Consider the following 24151-nt stretch of genomic DNA (forward strand, 5'->3'; position numbering starts at 1 on the left):
TGTCTGTTGTTCTGTAAACTGCTGCATGTGTTGATCAGTAGCTATATGAGTAACTGTATGGGTTATTCATTGGTTGTCCAAGTATTTGTATGGGAAACTGAGTGTGTGTGTATGGGTGGCTGGGAGGTGTGTGACTGTACATAGATGTGTGAGTAGTTGATTCACTATACGTATGGATTCAAAAGTGTATGTGGAAACAGCTGTATGGGCGGTTGACTGTGCATGAGTGTATTAGTGAGTGAATGGATATCTCAGTGCTACATGTCAAATTAAGTACATATGTAAAACACAGTACATGTGAGAGTTGACATCTATAAATAACTGTGCATAAGAGCCAGTGAATGTGTGAGTGGCTGTATGGATCATTGAGAACATGTATCAGAGATTGTATAAGAGAGTAAAGTAAATATGTGTTAGTATATGTTTGAATAAGTAAGGTGTGTATAACTGTATAGTTGAGAAAATGGAGGTGTGATTGATTTTTGGCATAACTGACTAGGTGTGTGAGTAACTCCATGGATGAGTGACAGTCTGTGACTGTCTGTTTACACTGATTGTATCTAAGGTTATATTAGAGTCTGAAGAGGTTCATGGTATTATCACATGAATGATATCATCAGTGATGTTATCAGTCATGTCAAATGAGATGTTTCCAGTGATGTCATCAGTGATGTCATTTGAGATGTCATCAGTGATGTCATCAGTGATGTCACTAACCATGTCATGAATGATGTAATATGTGACATCATCAGCAGTGGATTGCGGGTGCGCGATATATAGTTAGCGCTTATAACTATATATGGAATTTCAATGGTTTTATGCGAGTAAAATAAGGTTTTGTAAATGCAAATCCCTAACTATATATGGCCTAAAACCAATGGTTTTTTCATTGAATTTTCAAGGTTTTGTAAGTGCAAATTCCTAACTATATATCCACTATAACCTATGGTTTTTTCTGTGAATTTCATTGGTTTTTTAATAGCAAATATGAAAAGTTTTAAAATGTCAAGTACGTGATAGATAAAAACATTTTCGTATTTATGCACGCTGATGTGCTTTGAACGCTGCCCCCCCCCTCCCCTCTTTTCTCTTAGTAGTACTCTCTCTTTGCAGATACTGAACAGTAGTTAACGCAGGCCTTTGCCCCCGTTGTAATCCGTCGTGCCTGCTTGTCTCTCCATTTGATTGATTGTTATCCAAGCATTTACTGTTTTAGAATTGGTTCTCTTTGGATCATTCTCTATTTACAAACAAGCACAAAGTCGCAATACTCTGTTTAGTTTTTGCAGATAGTGAAAAATCGTGTAAAAAAATAAAAGTAATCGAGCAAAATCAGTAGACCACTAATTGGATCTCTTTTTGACCTCGCTAAAATAGAAATATTAGGAACAACCCTTCATGAGAAATACGAAAATAGTGAGATGAACTGAGCTCCACACCATGAGGGCTGCAAGACAGCTCGACTCCGTCACCCACCCCGCCCAAAATAACGACAAACCCTATGCAAATATTAAAAATATAGACAACACACCAGCAAAGAAACAGGGTAAAACATTTTATTAAATAACTATTTACATAACTACTTTATACTTTTTATTGCCCGATCCGGCTAGCTCAATCGATCGAGCATGAAACTCATGCACTCTGATAGCAAGCGTTGCTACTGATGCTATGCAGACCAAAACTGGTTTTCAGTTTGTACATTTTTCTAGATTTTTCAATCCAAGGTTGGTTGACTTTGTAGAACGATGGCTTCAGATTTTCAACATACGGTGTGGTGGCGCGGACTGGGAGGGGGCGCTTCGCTCCTGCCCCCTCCCCAAGTAAGTTTTTCATACGTGAAAGTACGTTAATGGTTTGGGTCCCTGAGTTACTTCAATGTCACTGCCATTCTCAAATGGCATAAGTTCTGGATGTTGGGTGCCATAGTTAAGAGTTCTGAGCAGTGCTTGTAACACTGTCTGAAGCTTATTTCCACCTACTGCAGCTTCACTATTCTCAAAGTAAGTGAGTGTCGTTTGTGAACCTGACTGCATTAGAAAACAATGTGATATGTTACCTTCCTAAACAGCTTGACGGAGGCCCCTGAGGGGCGGTGTGATGGCCATGGACTCGGAGAAGACGCTTGGCTCCGACACCCTCCCCAAGTCTTATAGCACTGGTGTAGCCTGAGATCGCCCCCGACATAAGCGGCCGGCTCCCGGGGTCTGGCGGAACTTTTTGCCTTTTGATGACTCTTCAATTCTGGACCTTGTCCCACAATCCGTTTGACCTGAAGACACGCTGTAGTGGGGCGCCCCTTTACCGTTTCAGTTGCCATTCCGCCCGCTTTTGCTACACTGTGCCTCTTCCGCCATTCAGCTGTTTACCGCCCGCTCTTGCGACTACAGCGTCTCGCTCATCATGTAGTTGAGTTGCTCCCGCTCTTGCGGTGCAGCGATAGGCGGCTGCCACAGGACTCTCAAAATGGCGGCCGGCTCTTCTGTTTTGGGCCTGGTCCACTAAAATGGCCCTGGGACACCTTTGAACTCGGACGCTTCCCTGATAGGGCTTGGGTCCCATTCTCGAAAGCGTCCCCTCAGCCGTGAAGATTCTACAAAAGTCTTGGGGGCCTCCGACTCCCGCAGGCTTCTGGTGGGGAGCGGCTGCCATGATTGCTCGTGGAATAGCCACGACGGAGCTACGAGATGGTAGTGCTCTCATGCTGACACCAGTTTTAGTCTGAAACATCCAGAAACACTGTAGACTACCAATTCGATCAGTTCCGGTAGCGCCCCAACATGACCCGGAAGAGAAGAACTTGCCCTCCCCTCTTTGACTGATGGTTCTTCTTGCCTGTCCCCTCTGTTGTCATTTAACAGAACTTTTTGGACTGCTGAAAGGGGTTGTGTTCCGAACGCTGGTTGGTGGAGACATTTTGACTATATTCTTGACCTACGTTGTCGCGTAATGCGTTATATGACACGCCGCGTTAGCGCACCCGGAAGTGATCCGAGGCGCGGCGCGCAGCGCGTAACGTAAGCATAACAGGTCATGTGACTTGTTAATAAAACTTTTCATTGGTTCTTTTTACTTTTGTTATTTTAATGATGAAAAGCTTGGTCATATGACCTAAAAATTACGCTTTTTATTGTTTTCGAACATTATTTTTTTTAAAACATATATGTTACAATATTCCAGGCTAATGTACTTTCCCGGAAAATTTACAACTGTCCTGCAAGTAAAATATATTCCTTTTTCGAGAAAAAGGTCGTTTCTTCATTCCATGACGGAGCCGTTGAGTAAAAGAGACTCGGCCTGCTGTCTTAGTCGCCGATACGCCTGATTATCAGATTCTTATCGATCACTTTATGTTGCAGAAATGAAAAACACAACTGCCCTTGACCATTTATCTTTACTGCGTTCCTACATATTATACCTTTTATCCGTCATGTAATTGGACTGCTTTATTTCACTTGCCTTTTACTGATTCGAAAACAGTGACTAAAAGTAAAAACTTTACCAATGTAAATACTACTACCGTGTTTTGTTTTAAAAACCTTTATTGTGAAAATGTCAGTATACAAATACGGGCCTATAACCACGTGGGCCGGCCACGGAGCAAACTGAAATCGTATATGATGAGGAGACATTTACACTGAAGAGGAACGTAACGAGCGGGCCATTAGGTTGCAAGAACAAAGGTGTCTAACAGTTGCGGAATCGGTGGACGTACATTTTGTAATTAAAATACGACAGGGCCACTTACAATAACATTTTCTAGATATACATTTGCGGGCAAGGAGTTACGAGTCCCATTTATACCGGCGCCATTTTGTGCGAGGCCGGGCAGGTCCAAGATATAGTCAAAATGTCTCCACCAACCATCGGCCAGACCAGAACCCCTTTCGGCCCTTTATGCTACAAGATGGTGTCTTCCATTCAGAAAATATTGTTGGCAGCATTTTGAAAGGAAACAGAAACAGCCGTTCTCCTAGTGAGTTTCACATTGTTACATTTAGGAAGAATGTTGAAGAGTAGTATGTGGAAAATCTGAAGCCATTTTTCTACAAACTCTCAATCAGACTTGGATAGAAAAAAAAATCCTGAAGAATGTACAAACTGAAAACCAATTTTTGTCTGTATAGCATCAACAGCAACGCTTGAGTCAGCTTTGTGTCAAGCCGCCATTTTCATTCAATCAATAGCGTCCCCCTGCACACATTCAGGGACCTGGTCGTGTCTTCAGATGAAACGGATTGTAGGAAAAGAAGCAGAAAGGAAAAGGAAAAAAGTTCCGCCGGACCTCGGGAGCCGGCCGCCTATGTCATGTGCGACCTTTGGCCACACAAGGGCAATAGTGAAGCTGCAGCAGGTGCAAATAAGCTTCAGACAATCTTACAAGCACTGCTCAGAAATCTCAACTGAGGCACTCAACATCCAGGACTTGCCATTCGGATCTTGGCGCCTTGTGCTGGTTCCGACCTATTCACACATCGGTCCACTACTGACATCACCTCATAAGCCAACGGGGCACCCCACGCCGACTTTCGGCGCAGCATTGTAGGATGGCCACACCAGTGCGGCAATTTGCTGGACACCACCTCGGTGCCATCCGGATCTCGGCGCGTTCGAGTCACTGTACCGCAAGAGTGACCGCAACTCAGCTGGACACGCCGTCTTTCGGCGCAGCATTGTAGGATGGCCACACCAGTGCGGCAATTTGCTGGACACCACCTCGGTGCCATCCGGATCTCGACGCGTTGTGCTGCCTTCGGCCTATTCGCACATCGGTCCGCTACTGACGCCGCCTCACGTGCCAACGGATTTTCTACGCTTTTTGTAGCCCTATGCCGCAGAACAGGTCATGTGACTTGTTTATAAAACTTTTCATTGGTTCATTTTACTTTTGGTTTCCTAAAGATGGAAGGTTTGGTCATAAGACCTAAAAATAACACTTTTCATTGGTTTAGAATTTTTTTTTTTCCCAAACGATGAAAGCCCCACCTTGTTTCTGGATCATTCAGACTGAAGCTGGCGTCAGCATGAGAGCACCACCATCTCGTGGCTCCGTCGTGGTCATTCCACGAGCAATCATGGCAGCCGCTCCCCACCGGAAGCCTGCGGGAGTCGGGGGCCCCCAAGACTTTTGTAGAATCTTCACGGATGAGGGGACGCTTTTCGAGAATGGAGCCCAAGCCCTAGCAGGCAAGCGTCCGAGTTCCAAGGTGTCCCAGGGCCATTTCAGTGGACCAGGCCCAAAACCGAAGAGCCGTCCGCCATTTTAAGAGTCATGTTGCAGCCGCCTATCGCTGCACTGCAAGAGTGGGAGCAACTCAAAAACATGGTGAGCGAGACGCTGTAGCCGCAAGAGCGGGCGCAACTCAGCTGGATGGCCGCCACCTGGGGAGGCCCGTTCACGCCGCCTCCCCCACGCCCCCCCCCCCGGGCCGCCGCACGCCAATTTTCGGAGCAGCATTGTAGGATACCAAAACCAGTGCGGCAGTTTACTGGACATCACCTGGGTGCCATCAACATCTCAGCGCGTTCTGCTGCCTTGGGACTATTCGCACAACAGACCGCTACTGACGAGGCCTCCCCCCGCACCACCCGGGACGCCCCACGCCAATTTTCGGAGCAGCATTGTAGGATCCCAAAACCAGTGCGGCACCCAGGCGACATCACCTGGGTGCCGTCCAGAACTCTGCACGTTGTGCTGCCTTGGGACTATTCGCACAAAATACAGCTTCTGACCATTGCTGCTTTTTTGGGTGAAAAATGTTTAAATGTTTTTACAGTTTTTGTTCCGTTCATTATAGTTAAAAGTTAATAAAGTTTTATAATCTTACTTTGTTGGAGTGTTATCTATTTTTTTTAAAACGGGTGAATGGGGCCTTGAATCGGGTTACTGTCATGTGTGGGCTTTGGAAGTGTGCTGCTGCAGGATCGGACATTTCAAACTCAAATGCACGTTCTTTTTCTTACCTTTCCGAAGCATGGAGCGCAATAGCAGGCAGAGAAAGGGTGATGCACGTGTTGAACACTACCTGACCTGGCAAGTTGCTGGCAGTGCCCCCCCGCCCGCTCCTGAAAGAGGGCACACACACACCGCCGCCCCGAGTACTTCACAAATCTTTAAAAGACCATGCGCTTGTTCATGAGGCTTAAATGGTTTATCACCTCTTCTAGAACCCCTGCATCGACCCTCTGACGTTTCCTGGAAGAATTAGCACGTAACACAATACCAAGCCCTGTCAGCTGAAACTCCCGAGAAATCATGGGGCATATTATCAAGGGGGTTTATTTCCGCTTTTTGGACTTTAAAAGCCAAAAAAAAAAAAAAGATAAAATTATCTCCCTATTACCAAGCTGTCGCTAACACCAGTTAGTGACAGCTAAAAGGTGATAGCGACCATCTTGGGCCCCGCTTTGCATATCAATGATATTTATCACTAATGACATGCAAAGTGGGGGTGCCAAGATGTTAGCGACTGGAAACAGTCCCTAACCATCGCTATCTCCTATTACCAACTTTTGGAGATATTCGCGCTAAGCGCGAATATCTCCAAAATCTAACACCTGCCCTGAGCAGTTCTTAGCCATGTTATCCAATGGGAGGTGGATAACATGGCTAAGAGCATTTGCTCGATAATACATGAATATCGCTGACTTTTCTGCGATAATAGCAAAGTTTATCTGCGATAAAAATCGCCGATGTGCGGTGATAATTTTTGTCTCTAAACAAGTTAGAGACAAAAATTATCGCTAGTTGTTCGTAATATGCCCCCGGGTTTTTGCTTGCAGAAATCGAGAGGCGGGAGACTAGCACTGAAATCAGTAGTCTCACGCCTGAATCGGGAGGGTTGGCATGTCTGAATTCTCTACAGCTGGGGCCATAAACTACATCCGCAGGGGTAGGTGATAGCCTGGGACCAGCCTGGCATCTAAAATGGCTGCCGTGTACGACAAAATTGTGGCATTGGAAAAAAGGCAAGATGGCGCAGCCGCTGGAAGAGATGTATCAACATATATGAGCCTCCTCAGCCACCCTCAGGAAACATAGGGGATTAGGATACGTCTCCCGCACCCCCTTATACCTAGTAATTTAATTAACGAAGCACAAAATGGCGAATTCCCGTTTCGCTACCAGTTTGCGGCCCAGTTCGCGGCCCGTGAAGCGCTTCTACCGTGAAAAATCATTTTTTTTTTTTTTCCCCCACGGGACCCTTTAATAACCCCAACAACATTCCTAGGGGGTCAAGAGGGGGATACCTTGCCCCCTTTCATTAAATTCCCCCTTCGTTTTTCACCTATTCTTCTCTCTCGATCCTACCGAGAGATAAGATGGCGGCCGCTCCGGACTGTCACGCAGCAAAAAAAAAAAAAGCTCACGCACAGCCGCTGGAAGAGATGTATCAACATATATGAGCCTCCTCAGCCACCCTCAGGAAACATAGGGGATTAGGATACGTCTCCCGCACCCCCTTATACCTAGTAATTTAATTAACGAAGCACAAAATGGCGAATTCCCGTTTCGCTACCAGTTTGCGGCCCAGTTCGCGGCCCGTGAAGCGCTTCTACCGTGAAAAATCATTTTTTTTTTTATTTTCCCCACGGGACCCTTTAATAACCCCAACAACATTCCTAGGGGGTCAAGAGGGGTATACGTTGCCCCCTTTCAATAAATTCCCCCTTCGTTTTTCACCTCTTCTTCTCTCTCGATCCTACCGAGAGATAAGATGGCGGCCGCTCCGGACTGTTTAGAATGTTGACAGACACCGGAGAGCCAATCAGCTTTCTGCGCGCAAAGTTCCGTTTCGCGAAAAGTAAGCGGACCGGATCGCTGCCCAGAGCGCTGTTACAGATATATATCTTGTTTTGAACGTTAATCTCTCAAAAACTACTGGAGCACATATATTGAGACCTAGCAAAGGCACATCGGGCTAACAGTCCCTACAATTTTGCCAAGTTTCGTGCAAATCCATTCAGCCGTTCGAGCTAAAAGTGAGTCCAACCGCCCTATGGAAATTAACATGGGAAAAACGTGTTTTGGGACCCCCCTTTTTTCTCGGCCCCCCCTCGACAAAACCCCCCCAAATTTTCAAGGGCTGCTCAGAAACAAAATGTGCCATTTTCCTGAAAATTTCAGCCGATTCCGTCCACAAACGCCAAAGTTATTAGACATAGAATTTTCAAAAATGACATAGGGAAAAAATCCTAACTATATATACCTACTGGCGATAGCCAGTAGGTTATATATATATATATATATATATATATATATATATATATATATATATATATATATATATATATATATATATATATATATATATATACCAAGCATTATGCCCTGGTATCTGTGTGGGTCTGATTTATCAATGTATATAATTGGCCTAGTCTTCCTACGGTGGTCTGTTATCTTGTTGGCCAACTTAGACTTAGTTTGTCCAATGTCAGTGTGTCCCGGAGGGACCGCGTCAACCAGACTGGAGGAGGCATCGCCATCGTCCGCAAGAACACCATCCGCATCACGACCAACTCCGAGGACACCCTCACAGCCGCCGAACATCTTCACTTCCAGATACACACCGACCCTAAGACCACACTAAGGGGCACCCTCATCTACAGACCCCCAGGACCCCGCACACAATTCAGCGAAGACATCACAGACTTCATCAGCCCACACGCCCTCCCCTCCGCTGACTACATCCTCCTAGGGGACCTCAACTTCCACCTGGAGAACAACAACGACAACAACACCACCACCCTACTGGACAACCTCGGACTCAAGCAACTGCTGAACATCTCCACCCACTACGCCGGCCACACGCTTGACCCCATCTTCTCCTCTAGCAAGCACATCTCCTTCAGCCACTCCACCGGACTCCATTGGACAGACCACAGCTGCGTCCACTTCAGCTTCAGAAAGACCACAACTCACCACCTCCCACCACAGGTTCCCTCAGGAACTGGAACAAGATCACCACCGACCAGCTCACCTCATCACTGAACCAGAACCCTCCCGCCAGATCAACGGACCCCAACCAAGCAGCCCACAACCTCTCACAGTGGATAACCAACTGCGCCGACGACCTCGCACCCCTGAAAACCCATCCCAGCAGGCCCGGAAGCAAGAGAGCCACATGGTTCAACGTCGACCTCAAGAACTCCAAGAAGAACTGCCGCACTCTCGAGAAAGCCTGGCAAAAAAACCCGACCACAGACAACTTGACCGCCCTCAAGCACTCCACCCGCAAACACCACCAGCTGATCCACACCACCAAGAAGTCAGCATTCAAGGAACGACTAGACAACAACGCACACAACAGCAAGGAGCTCTTCAGCATCGTCAAAGAGCTCTCCAACCCCAGCGCCGGAAACAATGACATCACTCCCTCACAAGACCTCTGCGACTCACTCGCATCGTTCTTCCACAGCAAGATTGCAGACATACACAACAGCTTCGGCGAACAGACCACGCACCCCACCACAGAACCGATGACCCCCACCACCACCCTCCGCGACTGGACCCCAGTTAACACCGAAGACACCATCCGCACGATGAACACCATCCACTCCGGACCACCTACCAACCCATGCCCTCACGACGCCTTCAACAAGGCCGACTCCGTCATTGCACCCCAACTCCGGGACATCATCAACTACTCCTGCAACACCGCCACCTTCCTGGAGAGCTGGAAACATGCCGGACTCAGCGCCCTCTTGAAGAAACCATCAGCAGACCCCACCGACCTCAAGAACTACCGCCCAATCTCGCTCCTCCCGTTTCCTGCCAAACTCATCGAGAAGACCGTCAACAGACAGCTGGCCGCCTTCCTCGAGACGAACGGATCCCTCGACCACTTACAGTCTGGCTTCCGAGCCAATCACAGCACCGAGACCGCCCTCATCGCAGCCACTGACGACATCCAAACCCTGCTTGACAATGGGGAAACAGCGGCCCTCATCCTCCTGGACCTCTCCGCAGCGTTCGATACTGTCTGCCACCGCACCTCAGCAACATCGGAATCCAAGAGAAGGCACTGGAGTGGATCATCTCGTTCCTCACCGGAAGAACCCAGAGAGTCCGCCTCCCCCTGTTCAGATCTGAGGCCACCGAAGTCATCTGCGGCGTACCACAAGGATTTTCACTCAGCCCCACCCTCTTCAACGTGTACATGAGCCCCCTCGCTGCCATCGCACGCCAAAACAGCCTCAACATCATCTCCTATGCCGACGACACCCAGCTGATCCTCTCCCTCACCAACGACCCCGCCACCGCCAGAACCAACTTACACGAAGGGATGAAAGAAGTAGCCGAATGGATGAAGAACAGCCGCTTGAAACTGAACTCAGACAAGATGGAAGTCCTCATCCTTGGATCATCACCATCTGCCTGGGACGACTCCTGGTGGCCCCCGGCCCTAGGCAGCGCACCCAAACCATCGGACCACGCACGCAACCTGGGCTTCATCCTGGACTCCTCCCTGTCGATGACCAGACAAGTCAACGCCGTCTCATCTTCGTTTCAACATCCTACGCATGCTCCAAAAGATCTCCCGATGGATCCCCACCAAATCCAGGAAGACGGTCACCCAGGCACTTGTCACCAGCCGAATGGATTACGGAAACACCCTCTACACCGGAACCACAGCCAAACTGCAGAAAAGACTCCAACGCATCCAGAACACCTCCGCACGACTCATTCCCCGCCACAGCCACATCTCCGGACACCTGAGAGACCTGCACTGGCTCCCCATAAGCAAAAGAATCACGTTCCGCCTCCTAACCCACGCACACAAAGCCCTCCACGACCTAGGCCCCAGGTACCTCAACAACCGCCTGACCTTCTACACTCCCACCCACCAACTACGATCGACCAGCCACGCCCTCGCCGCAGTTCCACACATCCGAAGAGCCACCATGGGAGGAAGATCCTTCTCCTACCTGGCAGCCAAGACCTGGAATTGCCTCCCAATCCACCTCCGTCTTACCCAAGACCACCTCTCCTTCAGGAAGAAACTCAAGACCTGGCTGTTTGAGCAGTAGCGGACCCCTCCACCCCCCAAGCGCCTTGAGACCCTCCGGGTGGGTAGCATGCTATACAAATTTCTTGATTGATTGATTGATTGATTGATGGCATTACTCCCTCTTTATCGCTTCAGGTTGTGCATGCAGTTTTCTATTTTTCCTAAATCAATGAGCCACTGCATAATTCCTGGGGCCTCAGTAAATATCCAGTGCATTGCAATTAGAGGTTTATCCGATAGTTTGGCTTGATCAATCAATTTACCTATGGATTTCAATTTTTGTGACATTTGATTAATTCTCGTTTGTAGATTTCTGTTTTATATAGCTCTGCAATCCCAGTCAGTTCAAAACAATGATTGTAATCTCAGTCTTGTATTTTTTGTGTGTATAATTGTGTTGTAACACCCTAACTCTCACAATCTTGGAAACACTCTTCAGGTAGCCTGTCAATTAATTTGACTCCGTGTTTGAGAATTATGTTATCAAGCCTCTAGTCAATGTCTCTTATAACAAAACCACCTTTGAGACATCAGCTAATGCTCTCTATAAGAATGGTGTCAATATTCTCTCCTCTCTAGTCACAAGTACCTGGTGTCGTACTTTGCATCTTGGTGGCCCTATTGATTCACAGTTCCATGTCATTAGTGCCACTCTTCCAAACGAGCCATACGATTGGGATTACCTTGCACGTATACCAAACTCAGATCAGATGTCATTAAATCTTCGGTTCCCATATAGGTCTCACAGTTTCAGTATTCCTACCTTCGTATCCACAAATGATCCTTGAGTTTTACTATCATTTTTAGCTTTGGCATGCACCATATAGGTAGTTCAGGGTCATACACCACTGAAGTTGGCAATCTTTTTTTACGCATGTCCCAATAGTAATAGCTATTTGAATGAAGGTAATCGCTGCTAGTCTTTTTTATACCCATGTTGAATTTTATAGTGTTTTGGCGGCTAGCGGGTGCTTTGTGGATTCCATGTCTGCAATATCATGCTTTACGGTGCATCTGGATATCCACTGGAGTGGGGCTGACAGAGAATAGAGTTTAAAGTCCGTCACCTTTAGCCTTCACTCTTTGGTTGACAACCAGGGAGTGCTCATTGCACTTGACTGCTTCCTGTCCTGTACAATCACCTTTAAGTTTATAAAGCAATCATGGCAGCATCACAATGTTTGATAGGGCTACACTGCCAACAGATGGAGTTTCTGATAGAAGACAATGTGTCTCAGCACTGATATGGTTGATCTCAGAGCTTCTGATAGTTTACCAGAGTCTCTAAAGTTTACATAGATGTCTAGGTCTCTAACCATCACTCTTTCCCACTTTAGGACTGTGGACAGCTGGGTGCCTTTTCAGGGGATCCATTTTTCCTAATAGAAAATATACAGGATTTGTCTCTGTTCACATAAAGACCTCACTGGGGAGAAAGGGTGAGGTGATAAGGGACATCTCAGTGCATGCCAGGATGTAAAGGATTTTAAAATGTTCCTATATTCCCATCTGAGTGTCTAGAACTATGTTCCTACACTAAAGCAGTTAACACCGCACTCCAGGAATTTGTGATTGAATACATTTTTTGAAACATCATAATTAGTACAAAACTGACATTTTTCAACCATCAAGGTCTTGATCATGTGACCAAACCGCCAACTGCGAACATCTAGTCACTCGAGATTGGAGCAAAGTCAACAGTTATGTTGGCGGACCGTGTTGGAGGGTGGTTCAGATGCACAAAGTGGATTGGGTCTCAGTCTACACTTACCATCATACCTTACCTTCATTCTTAGAAGAAGTTTTAGAAATAAATGTCTGAGAAGGTAAAGTTCAGAGGGGTATTGAAGCCAGCGATGTTCAAGGAAGAGGCATTGTCTAGGAGCAGCTGGAAGATTTTGTCGTTTGGACTTTGTATTTTTTACAGAAATCAAAAATCTCCAGCAGGATGTAGCTTCAAGCTGTAGAAAATGAGTGTCCACAAGACCGGATACCTCTCCTGTGAAGAGCCAGTAAATAGATTTTGCAGCTGTGGTTCAAAGAAAATAGCAGGAGTTAATGCAAAATCAGGCTCAATGGTGTTGCACCTTAGGCAGATCGATGAGCAGGTAGGTCCCAGTCTCCTCTCATTCTCAGAGTCCCAAGTTTTGAATGTACCCTATCTGCCCACCTTTAGCACCACTTCTAAGTGTCCAGGACTAAACTGGCACCATTTTGTAAGGGTCAGGGCTCACTCAGGCTGGGTCCAGGTACTGGTTCGGGATGGTTGGAGCCTTTTCTTTCCCGAGGTTCTGATTAGGAGGCCAGCCAACTTGCCGTCACAGTCATTCTGGAAGTCTTGGGTTCAAGCAGAGAGGCAGGTCTCAAGCAGCAGGGCAGTCTCCAGAGAGCAGAAAACAGGCTTCAGGCAGCAGGGTAGTCCCCTTGGTGTAGTAGAGTAGTCCTCTGAAGTAGACAGCAGGCCACAGGCAGCAGGAAAGTCCTCTGAGAGTCCTTCTGCAGGTACAGGAGTGACCTGAAGAGTGGTTCTGAGGGTCCTCATTTTATACCTGGTGCCAACTTTGAAGTGGAAGAAACAAGTGGAGTTCCCTCCCTCCCACAACAGAAGATTCCATAATTTCTTGCATCCCTGCCCTCATCCCAAAATGTCTGTGGGCACAATAGGCTAGTGTAAAATTATTTGTGTGTGTGTGTGCTGTGGCAGTGTCTCAGACGTGTAAGTGGGGCTGAGCACAGCTCCACCCCCCCCCCCCCCATCCTTGCTAGGATGGGCCAGCCTGCCAATGCCCAGTCCCTCTATTGTGTAGTGATCTGGGAGGCATACACAAAGGCCAACTGCATCTAGTAATGTGACCCAGGAACAGCCTGCAGGCACCACATGCCTAGGACAAGAAAATGCCAACTTTCTAAAAGTGGGTCTTGTTGAATTGTGACTTAAAATCTAGCTTTATCATTAAAGAGGGTTTTGAATTACAGTTCCTTAGACACCAAACATGTAATTTCTACCTGCTTCCAAACTAAACATATCTTTTAATAAATGTCATATGCTAGGCCAATGTTATCCTATGGGCAGGGCCAGACTGGGAACCCCCAGCAGCCCTGGAACTTTTTTCAGACCAGCCTTTGTATGGTGCATAGTGAGTGCAGAGAGTGAGCCTGACCACTACACAGGGGGTGTGGGGGGTTCTCCCCCTAAACAAGATTTGAGCAAAATGGCACATTCTACAACACATTGATCATCATACATTCAATTGTACTAACTCACAAAGCATAGTAAATAATAATCTTAAAGTGCACCACAATTCAACAATCTTTGTTAGGGCTCTTCAGTGATTCCCTCACTGCCATCCTTCAATAGTCTCTCATCTCTCCATATCCCCTCTCTCACAAGTATTTTATTTGATTTATAGCACCTCTCAGACCAGTGTCGAGTGTCAGAGCACTTCACATCACACACAAATAGAGACAGTGAATGATATGTTTATAAATCAGTGTATAGAAAATGTTACAAAGACAAGGTGTAGGATTCACATGTCATCCATACTGGTAAACATTTTTTAAAAGTGCTTAGTGTGGTGAAGCACAAACCCAGAATTCAGAACACAACACAGTGGTTAAGGTTAACTTTAATAATAAAAATGTATTTCTACCCAAACAAACTCTTTTTAGCAACATTAGGATAAAGAAAGACTCAGAAAAAAATATAAATTACTAACCTGTACCATGTAGGTTACCAGTAGCTTTTTGATGACACTTCATAGCTCACAGTACTTGATTATGATTGTAACTTAAGAATTGCACAATAACAAAAGGGTCTCTGTGACAAAAGCAGTAACCCACTAAGCTATGCATTTGAAATACTGATCGGTGAGCTACAAGTTATATGTCCTTTGCAGAAGGAATATTAACGCTCTGCGCTACCTTCTGTGAGTCAAAACTGCCACTAGATAAAACTCCGATCTCTCTCCAGGAGGTACATTAAGCACCATTTTTCTGTTGTTTTTTGGGGGAAATTTATATAGCACAAACTCGACCCGGAGGTATCAGAGCACTTTACAGGAGCACCAGTTACGTTGCAGACGGACACATTAATTTTTGGTAGGCACAGAGAGATTAAGTTATTTGCCCAGAATCACAGGACGTTGAGAGTACCTGCCGAGACTCGATCCCGGTTCCCCAACTTCGATATCCACCACTCTCGCCATTAGGCTACATCCTCCCCCCTAAGTTATCTTGCTAGTTTTATTGTTGACTGAAAACTACTGAATATACAAGGAACTCTGCAACAGGTGCTTTGTAAATTGCTGCACAGCTACAAAAACGACCACCAATCACATAATCGTCCCCTCACCCTCCAGCCTTTCTCTCGGAGAAACGCACGTTTTCGTTTGACTCTATTGGTTCAAGAGTGTTGAAAGCGGAAGAAAATGAGTGTTTTATGGGGCTTTTAATGCGTTCCTTTATGTAATACGGTGGAGTTTATAAGACATGGTGAGATTTACTGTAAGATAAAACGTGGGAAGTGTACCATACATAGAAGGTACATCTAAAATGCAATGAGCGGGAGGGGAGAAATGACTTCCAACCTTCCTTTGAAAAGATTTGTTATAGAGACTCGGATAGAGTTGTTATGGTCTGAGTGCACCTATTACGTGCAATGTGTTAGCTGAATATCATGGCTTCTCTCACATGCTTTCTTGAATCATGCTCGTTTGTCTTAGTATAGGCCGCTCATTCGACCGAACTGTGTAAATCAAGGTGGGACATCAGGCTCATTTGTGACTAAGTAGCACTAAGTGATAGTTGTGCATGCCCAGAATTTAGCAGAATCCGCACTCAATTAATGGAGGGTTGATGCTAAACAGGCAGCAAGGAACTTTGCTCGCATTTTAGCACTAATGCTAAAAAAAGGCATGTATTGTATAGACGTCTTTCTCAGAGGTGCAAAAAATAAATACACACATATTGTAATCAACAAAGAAATTATGCACCTTTTACACATATTTTTAATGATGTTTTGTCCTCATTAGGTTATGAAGGAGTTGGTTTAATTGAAATAGAGTGGCATAGATAGATAAAAATCTTTATATCCCAGGAGATGATTTTAGGTAGTAATAACACCACCATTTCACAATATTTTATTTTCTGTGTTATCTAGGAACTGGAAGAATTCATTGCAACTTCAGGAGACGCTGGTTTCATCGTAGTTTCACTGGGATCAATGGTGTCATCAATCAGTAGAACTGAACTGCTGGAAGAGATGAACGCAGGATTCGCTCTTATGCCCCAAAAAGTGATCTGGAAGTACCAACAATCCAAATGGCCTACCGAGCTCAAATTGGCACAGAATGTCAGAATATTTGACTGGCTGCCCCAGAATGACCTCTTAGGTAAGACAACCCTGACTTAACGAGCATAACTAACAGTGCCACAACCAGATTTTGTTTACATTACTTTCGTAGGCTCTGTTTACCATTAAAAATAACCACCTTGTATAATTCCCCTTAAAATCATAAGAATGTTCTACTTACGTTCCAAAACCTAGTACCTATTCGCACTCACAAGTTATTGTGAGCTGGGTAAATGTGACTCATCCGAATAAAACTCTCGCGGCCTAACACATAGCAAATTGGATGATGAATGCTGTAATTGAGGATATCACTGTTGACATTAGAATGAATGAATGAATGAATGAATGAATGAATGAATGAATGAATGTATTTGTTTGATTACTAAAAACCATTACATAAAACCAAAATACAAAGGTAACAACATTACAAAAGTTAAAAACAAGGAAATTGCAAAGGTCCATAGGTGCAGAGCATGCAGGGCAAAGATTCATAGGCCGACAGGAGACTCTGGAGTCCGGCCTGTGGAAGCCATCAACCTAGCCCAAGCTTGAAAGATGAACTTTCCAAAGGCCGCCATGTGCTTTACCATGGCAAGGGTATACAGATGAGTAATCCCTTCCTCTGCGTAACCCCGATTGTCTTAGTACTGGCCTGAGGTAAAGACTACGGGCCAGGCGTAGGGCCGGGCAGCAGAACAGGAGGTAGGCCAAGGACTCACGTTTATACTTGCAGAGCCTGCATTCCCGGACTTCAAAGCTGGCCTGACAGCAGGAATATAGGGCCCGATGTAGGTCGGTCAGTAACGGCCAAAAATCAGTATTTTCGGCCGTTACCGATCGGTAAAAGGGTAACCGGTATGTAGGGGGCATTATTTTACTGAATCGGTAAAATTACCGATTCGGTAATTTTACCGATTCGGTAAAATAAGAATTCAGTAATTTTACCAAATCTGAGGCACCCAGATGTAGGTGGGACTCTTCAGAGTCCCAGGGGCCTTACCGAATCGGTATTTTACCATCAAATGCACACCTATGCCATGTGACAGGCAGACCTGCCCTTAGGGCATGTATGCCTGCCACATGGCACCCAAGCCTGTTTTGGGAGTGCCAGAGGGTGTCAAAGTGACACCCCCTGCACCCTTGTGAAAATCGGTATTTACCGATTCGGTAAATACCGAATCGGTAATGCCCATTCATTCCTATGGGCTTCAAAGCCCATAGGAATGAATGGGCATTACCGATTCTGTATTTACCGAATCAGTAAATACCGAATTCTTCAGAATCGGTATTCCAGCACATCTGGAATACCTACATGTCCACCCCTTAGATTTACTGATTTTTAATTACCGAATCGGTAAAATTCGGTAATTAAAAATCGGTAAATCTATTTTACCTACATCGGGCCCATAGTTCTTTAAGGGGCAGTGGGTGTAGTATATAAGCCAAAATCTTATGGACGGCTGCACGGCCCACCCCCTGAGTGAGATGATGTTTGGGAGTATGCTGGGTGTGCGGAAGACACAAGGTCTTATGCAAGTCTTTTCTACTCAGGGAGTCCAGATCCAGTTCCCGTGATTGCGCACGCACTTGTTTTTTTATCGCATTCTTGATGGCAAAATATTTGATATATTCAGGGTTCCATGAGTCCGTGGCAAGTTTGAGCTGGGTCTGAGCCACTTGGAGGGTGGCCGACCAGGGGTTCTCAGGCTCTGTGAAAATACATTTCAAGACTGCCTTTAATGTGTTCTCCTGTGCTGCCGTTGTTAAAAAGTAATATTTACTTAGGGCGGCCAACTCTTCCAGGTTTTGCTGGTTGAGCGAGACCTCCATGCGAACAAGGGTGTTTCTAGTACACCTTGGAAGATGGAAGACTTTCTTGTATGCTCTGCACTGAATTCTTTCCAATTCGTTACTCAGTTTGCCCGGGAATGCCTGTAGAGCATAGTTGAGTGCCGGCATAAGTTTGGCTTTAAGAACTCTATTAATGGCTGTGGTGGACGGGCTATGTAAGGATGCTTGCAGCTTGCAAATGGCATAGGTGATGGATTTACCTTTGGCTTGGATAGACTTAAGGTGGGCACTTGCGAGCCCCGATTCCTGGAAGCAAATGCCCAAATAGGTGTACCGCTGCGTGGAGTCCAGAAGGAGGTTGCCTAGTCTCCATTTTATAGCTTTCTTCCTAGGGTAGTGACCAAATGTAATTACTTTTGACTTGCTTGGGTTTGCTACAAGCCTGTTTTTGTCGTTGTACGTGGCAAGAGCCGTCAGCACCTTCTGTAGCCCCATTCTTGTGTGGTCAAAAAGAACCAAGTCATCAGCATATTGCATGAAAAGAATTTCTTTTCCACCAATCTTTGGGGTGGCCAGGGCAGTCCCAGTCAGAGACTTCTCCATGTCCGCTGTGTATAAATTGAACAATAGTGGGGCTAACACACACCCTTGTTTTAAGCCTCTGTCTGTGTTGATCTTAGCTGATGCATGGTCCCTCGAGAGTTTAATTCGCACCCATGTTTTTTGATAAAGGGACTGTATCGCTCTTAGCAGTACCGGGTTGATGTTCCATTGGACCAGCTTGTTCCACAGAATTGCACGGTCTACCCCATCGAAAGCCGCCGAGTAATCAATGAAGCATGCGAAGAGGGGAAGGCTTTTGCTTTTCCGAGCGCGATGTGCCAGGAAAGAAAGAGTGATGATGTTGTCGACTGTGGCAGACCCTGGTCTGAAACCGGTTTGACAAAATGGGAGGATGCCTTCTGCGCTCCTCCAGTCTACGAGGGCCCTCAAGATGTTGCTGGCATAAGCTTTTCCCTCAATATCAAGCTGTGCGATCATGCGGTAGTTGGTAGGTTCAGTTTTTGGGCCTTTTTTGTGGATGGGCTGTAAAAGCGAGTCGTTCCCTTAAGTCTGGTACGTCCCCCCGGAGCCAGCATTCAGAATACAAGTGGGTCAGATTAGTGGACCAAAAGTCGATATTTGCCTTGAATAGATGTCCAGGGAGACCATTAGGACCTGGAGCAGCGTTTTGTCTGATGTTTTTAATGATTTTAGAGACAAGCAAATTCCCCGGTGGAGCCATCAGCTCGGTGTATGTGCCTAGATTGTCTCCAACCTTGGGTGTGTCAATTTGCATGTTAGCAGCGCCATCATTACTATATAGTGCTTTTACATGGGCAACCCAAGTAGAGGCTTCAAGGGAGTTTTCTCTGTGATTTGTGTCTCTGCCCTGGTTGCATATGTACTTCCAAAACTTCTGTGATTTTCCCGGGCTCAACAAGTCAAAAATTATTAGCCATTGTGCTCCACAATGGGCACGTTTTGCTGCCCAAACCTTCTTTGCGTGGCTTTTTTTGGCTTCTTGTAGTTCGATATTGTTCAAACTTGTCCCAATTTTGCGGAAAAGTTTTCGTTTTTTATTTAGATTTTTGGCGCTTATTTCAATTTCAGATTTATACCCATATGTAGGTGAGGCGCGCCTGTGCGATGTAATATTCAAATTCCTGCAAAGAGTCACCGCAAGGGTCTCTATTGTGACACTCCAAGTTTCTATGGCGTCTTTTTTCTGATCGCTTAGTGACCACCCTGTCCAATGATTAGCCCAGCTGTTGAATCTATTGATTGCAGTCTGTTCCCATTTGATCCTTCTGGGCAGCTTTATTAGTTCTTCCCCATCGGCTTCCCCGATGAATTCAAGCTTGTGGTTGTGGTCCGCTGTGAGGTTCAAAGTGACAGTTAGGGCAGCGTGATCGCTGTCACTACGCGGTTGGACTGAGAAATTTGACATTAAAAGTCAGAGTTTGCCACTTAGGATTATATAATCGACCGTAGTTTGGTTATTAAATGTGGGAGCTACAATCAGCCCAGGAGTATTCTTTAGAAGGAGTGAGTGCGCCGTCACCAGATTATAGGTTTTTAAAAGGTCGTTCAGGGCCTTGGTAGCCCCTGCCTGGCACCTGCGTGTGGTTGAGACCCCTATGTTATGAGAGGTGAAATCACCAAGAATGATGCATTCAAGGCCTGCGAATTGAAGCATTAGACGCTCGATATGGTGAATCAGCGTGGCCATATTAGAATTGGGCCCGTGAGGGTTATGATAAAGATTAACTAATAGACATGAAAAGATACTGTTTGCCGTCCGACAGCCTTTCAGGATGCCAGCCTGGAGAGTATCCGGCAGGTTAGATATTTCTGCAAATTCCAGGTTAAGTGAATGTTTAATATAGGTGCATATGCCACGGCCGGTCTGCCGAAAATGTTGAGCTTTTTAGCGGGTTTTCCATACTCAGCATATCCTCTCAAGGAGAGGGGGTGCATTTGCCAGGTTTCTTGTGTACAGATAATGTCTGCTTCCTTCATAAATGACACCGCAGTTTGTTTAAGGAGCAGCCTCCTGAGCCCAGCAACATTCCAAGGCATGATTTTCAGACTCACTGGAGGCCGTTCCTTCTCTGAGGGGTTTAGGTACGTGTTTACCGTGCATCGGTGGAAATGGCCCCAGGCATTAGGGCAATGACCATTAGGTCTTGAAGTTTAGAGCAAGCGGCAACCAGGACCAATCTTTATTCACAGGTCCCAGTGTAGCACATATGCGTGTACCCTGGATTGGATTCATGGTTATCTTTATTGGGGTTCTGATGGAGTGGCCAGTGTTAATGCCCCCTTTGGACCCCTGAAGGGTGGCCGCCATTTTTGGGGCGTAGGTGGAATGCGCCTGTGGGCATGAAGGCTCTCCAGCTAGATGGGCCATATTTCCCGTCAGGGGGTATACCAACTGTGTTTTTAGTATAAGAGGATATTTTTGTAGACGCTTAGGTTTTATCTTTATGCCCCAACTTTCCAGGAGCTTATGCTGGCTTTTCCAGGCCTCTGCCAAGGCCGAGTTTGTGAAGGTTAACTCTGTTGTTTCATTTTTATCTTCCGCTTCTGGCGGTAGGAAAGAGACGGTTTCAATGTCCGTAGATTTTATTCCCTCCAGCCCTGGAATATTCGCACAGAGGGTCAGAAGGTTACTGCGATTGAGGATGTCCCACCTCCCCTGCGAAACATAGTCTGGGTACAGCCTAATTTTCCGGTCCTGAGATTGGTCATACTTTAAATAACCAGCCGGGAGCGCGGCCTGACCGCCTGTTTGTGCTGACTGTGGACAACCAGGTGAAAGGGCGCTTGCCTGACCTTTTGCGCTCGTGGCTCATTGAGTGGCCGCCATGAATGAAATTCTAGGAAGGCAATTGTTAAACAAGGAGTTTACGGTGTTCTTGGTATCTGAGACAACCCATGGCACTTGAGGCGCACCATGCGTCGTCGACATTGCTGAGACAGTGACCAACGGATCGTGTGAGCCAGCATTATGTTCAATGTTGCAGATTTGAATCGCTTCAACGGCGTCTTGGCCTTGGAATTCATTTACTAGGCTTGTGATTGATGCTGGTGGAACTGACAGGGGCGTTACTGGAGGGACATCCGGCCCTGGAATGGTTGCTGCGTCAGCGAGAAAGAGAACTTCATGCTTTTGTGCCTAGCTTTCTGGTATTGTGGGGATTGCATCTAGTTCTATCATTTCCGGTGTCTCTTTATGTCCATGCGTGTGGATTCCGGGACGTAGGCATTCCCTTATAGATTTGTTTTTGTTCGCTTTGTTCAGTTTTTTTTGTTTTTTCTTATTTTTCCTCAAAAGGTGTTTTTGGAGTTCTGGGCTGGTCGGTATGGGAATCTGCTGCCGGTCGTAGGTTTTTGTTGTGGTCGATGAGACCTCTACTAAGTTTGCATTGATCAATAATGGGGGTTCCACCCTGTCGAATTTGTTTGCCTTGCCGATTTCTATGCTGTCTAGTAGAGGGATTTTCAAGTCTTCTTTTTTAGAAGGATCAGGCGCTGGTGCCTTTGCGTTTGAGGCCTTGTTCTTGCCAGCTTCTATTTTAAGAACTTCAATTAATGTAGTCATAATGTGCGGAGGTTTTTCTAGATTTTTCAGGATAGGGCCGCAACGACATGGTTCGGGCTTAAAGTTTGTGCTGTCCTGTGCTCTACGGATCAGAGAGTTCAGATGATCCAATTTCGCATCAACCCCAGAGATTAAGTTTGCCACTGTTTGTAAAATATTTATCTAGGCGTCGAGCTTGTCGGCATGCATGATTGCGGCTCCAGTCATGGAAATCAAGGTCTCATTGATCAAAGTTAGATGGTCAACTAGACTGGGGGGCTGTCCCCCCTTCTGCTCGTTGTGCGAGATGGCGGAGACATTTTGTCTTGGTCCAGAGGACTCCAGCACAACAAGATTGGGGACTGGATGTGCCGGGCCGATTATTCTTTGATGTCTACTCCTCCTTCAATGGGACATTTGCTGCTACCGGGCGCATCAGGCGAATGCTCTCCGTTTCCTGATGCGCGACGGTGTTGTCTGGTGCGAACGTCGGCCAATGAGGGCAAGTTTATTTGAAGATTTTTTGACGCTAGAGGGGGCGGGGATTTTGTTCTGTTGTGATCAAACCTCGAAGAAGCCCTGTCAGATGACTCTAACTTGAGCAAATCACCCCCCTGATGCGTGGTTATTATTGGTGATAAGGGAATACCTGGTGCCTGAGCCGCAATGGAGCTCGAGCTCGGTTCGTCTTCTGGAGATAAGTTAGACAATGTGCAACTCTGTGGCCTGAAAAGTATGGCGGGACTTGTTGCAAAGGGATGCATGAAAGATCTTATATCTCTATTACCCAAGGGCCCAGAGGTGGCACCGGAGCGGGTGGATAAATTGGGGAATAAATTGGCTCAGTTATGGCACTTCCCCTTTTCCCCTGTTTGCGGCGCTATGGTGTTTGATGACACTGTCAATGCTGGAGCTCCAGAAAGTGAGCCTGGGAGCGTTGGTGTGGTTCCTGTGGCTCCAGATGAATCCAAGAGCGCAGGCCCAGGGTAGAGCTCCCCCACGCCCGAGGGGTAGAAGAGTTTAGCCTTCCGTCTTCTAGCAGATCTGTGAGGGCAGGGCTTTGCCTGTGTCTGGGCCTGCATTAGGGTCGAGTTCCCGCTGCTTTCCTGCGGCGTAGCGTTGTTCCCTCGAGGAGCGTCGGGGTGATGAAGAGGGTGGCAACGTACCTGCGACCACTCTGTGTCCCTTTAATTCGTAGGCCTCCTATGCTCTGATTCACTTGAGGTTAAAAACTTTTCTCAATAGATGACTAGCCCAGATGGTTGAGGTGATCAGTGTCGGTGTCAGCGTTGTTATCACAGCTCTCGGAACTCCACGCCTGCCTACCGCACATTTAACATTTCCTTAAGGCTATTTATTGTTTTTGCGGAGGTTTTGCAGAGAGTGTTTGAATATTTGAATGTTTGATTTGCCGGGGTGGTGGCTATGCTGGATATACTGGCTCGATGCCTGGCTCAATGCCTCACCTGAGGCTTTACCCACTCAGAGGCACGCCAAATGCACACCCGGGCAATCTCGCCTTTGAACTTGCTCCAACAGCCCGTGGCAGCCTGCTCTCCCTCCCGCCTGCCTCCTCACCGTGTCGTCGTCGTCTGCAGCTGTGTCGGAGGGGCAGGATTAGGGTGCAAGTCCAGCCGAGTTCGGGCCAAATTCGGGCCAGCAGACAGAGCAAACAGAGGGAGCGGCAGGCAGGTGGCTCTCTCGTAAACCCCTGTCTCTCACTGCAAGCCTACTCACTCCTCGGCTCCGCTTCCAGCCTCACGTCCAGCAGTCTCTTGTGGCTCTGGCCGCACCCAAAGTGCCTCTCGCGGTACCTGCAGCGTCCAGGGGGACCTCGCAGCTCCGGCCACACACACAAAAAACCACTCGAGG

General features: G+C 46.6%; 1 protein-coding gene across 1 annotated transcript in view; it reads left to right on the plus strand.

Annotated features, from left to right (window-relative positions):
- The window catches only part of LOC147726408 (UDP-glycosyltransferase 3A1-like), a 446431-nt gene that overhangs the window by 198188 nt on the left and 224092 nt on the right, over positions 1 to 24151 (plus strand). Inside the window, exon 5 of the mRNA XM_086960530.1 lies at positions 16171 to 16402. Within this exon, the coding sequence (XP_086816656.1) occupies positions 16171 to 16402 (232 nt within the window). The remainder of the gene's footprint in view (positions 1 to 16170; positions 16403 to 24151) is intronic.

Source organism: Lissotriton vulgaris, chromosome 3_1, assembly GCF_964263255.1.
Source record: "Lissotriton vulgaris chromosome 3_1, aLisVul1.2, whole genome shotgun sequence".
Classification (NCBI taxonomy): Eukaryota; Metazoa; Chordata; class Amphibia; order Caudata; family Salamandridae; genus Lissotriton; species Lissotriton vulgaris.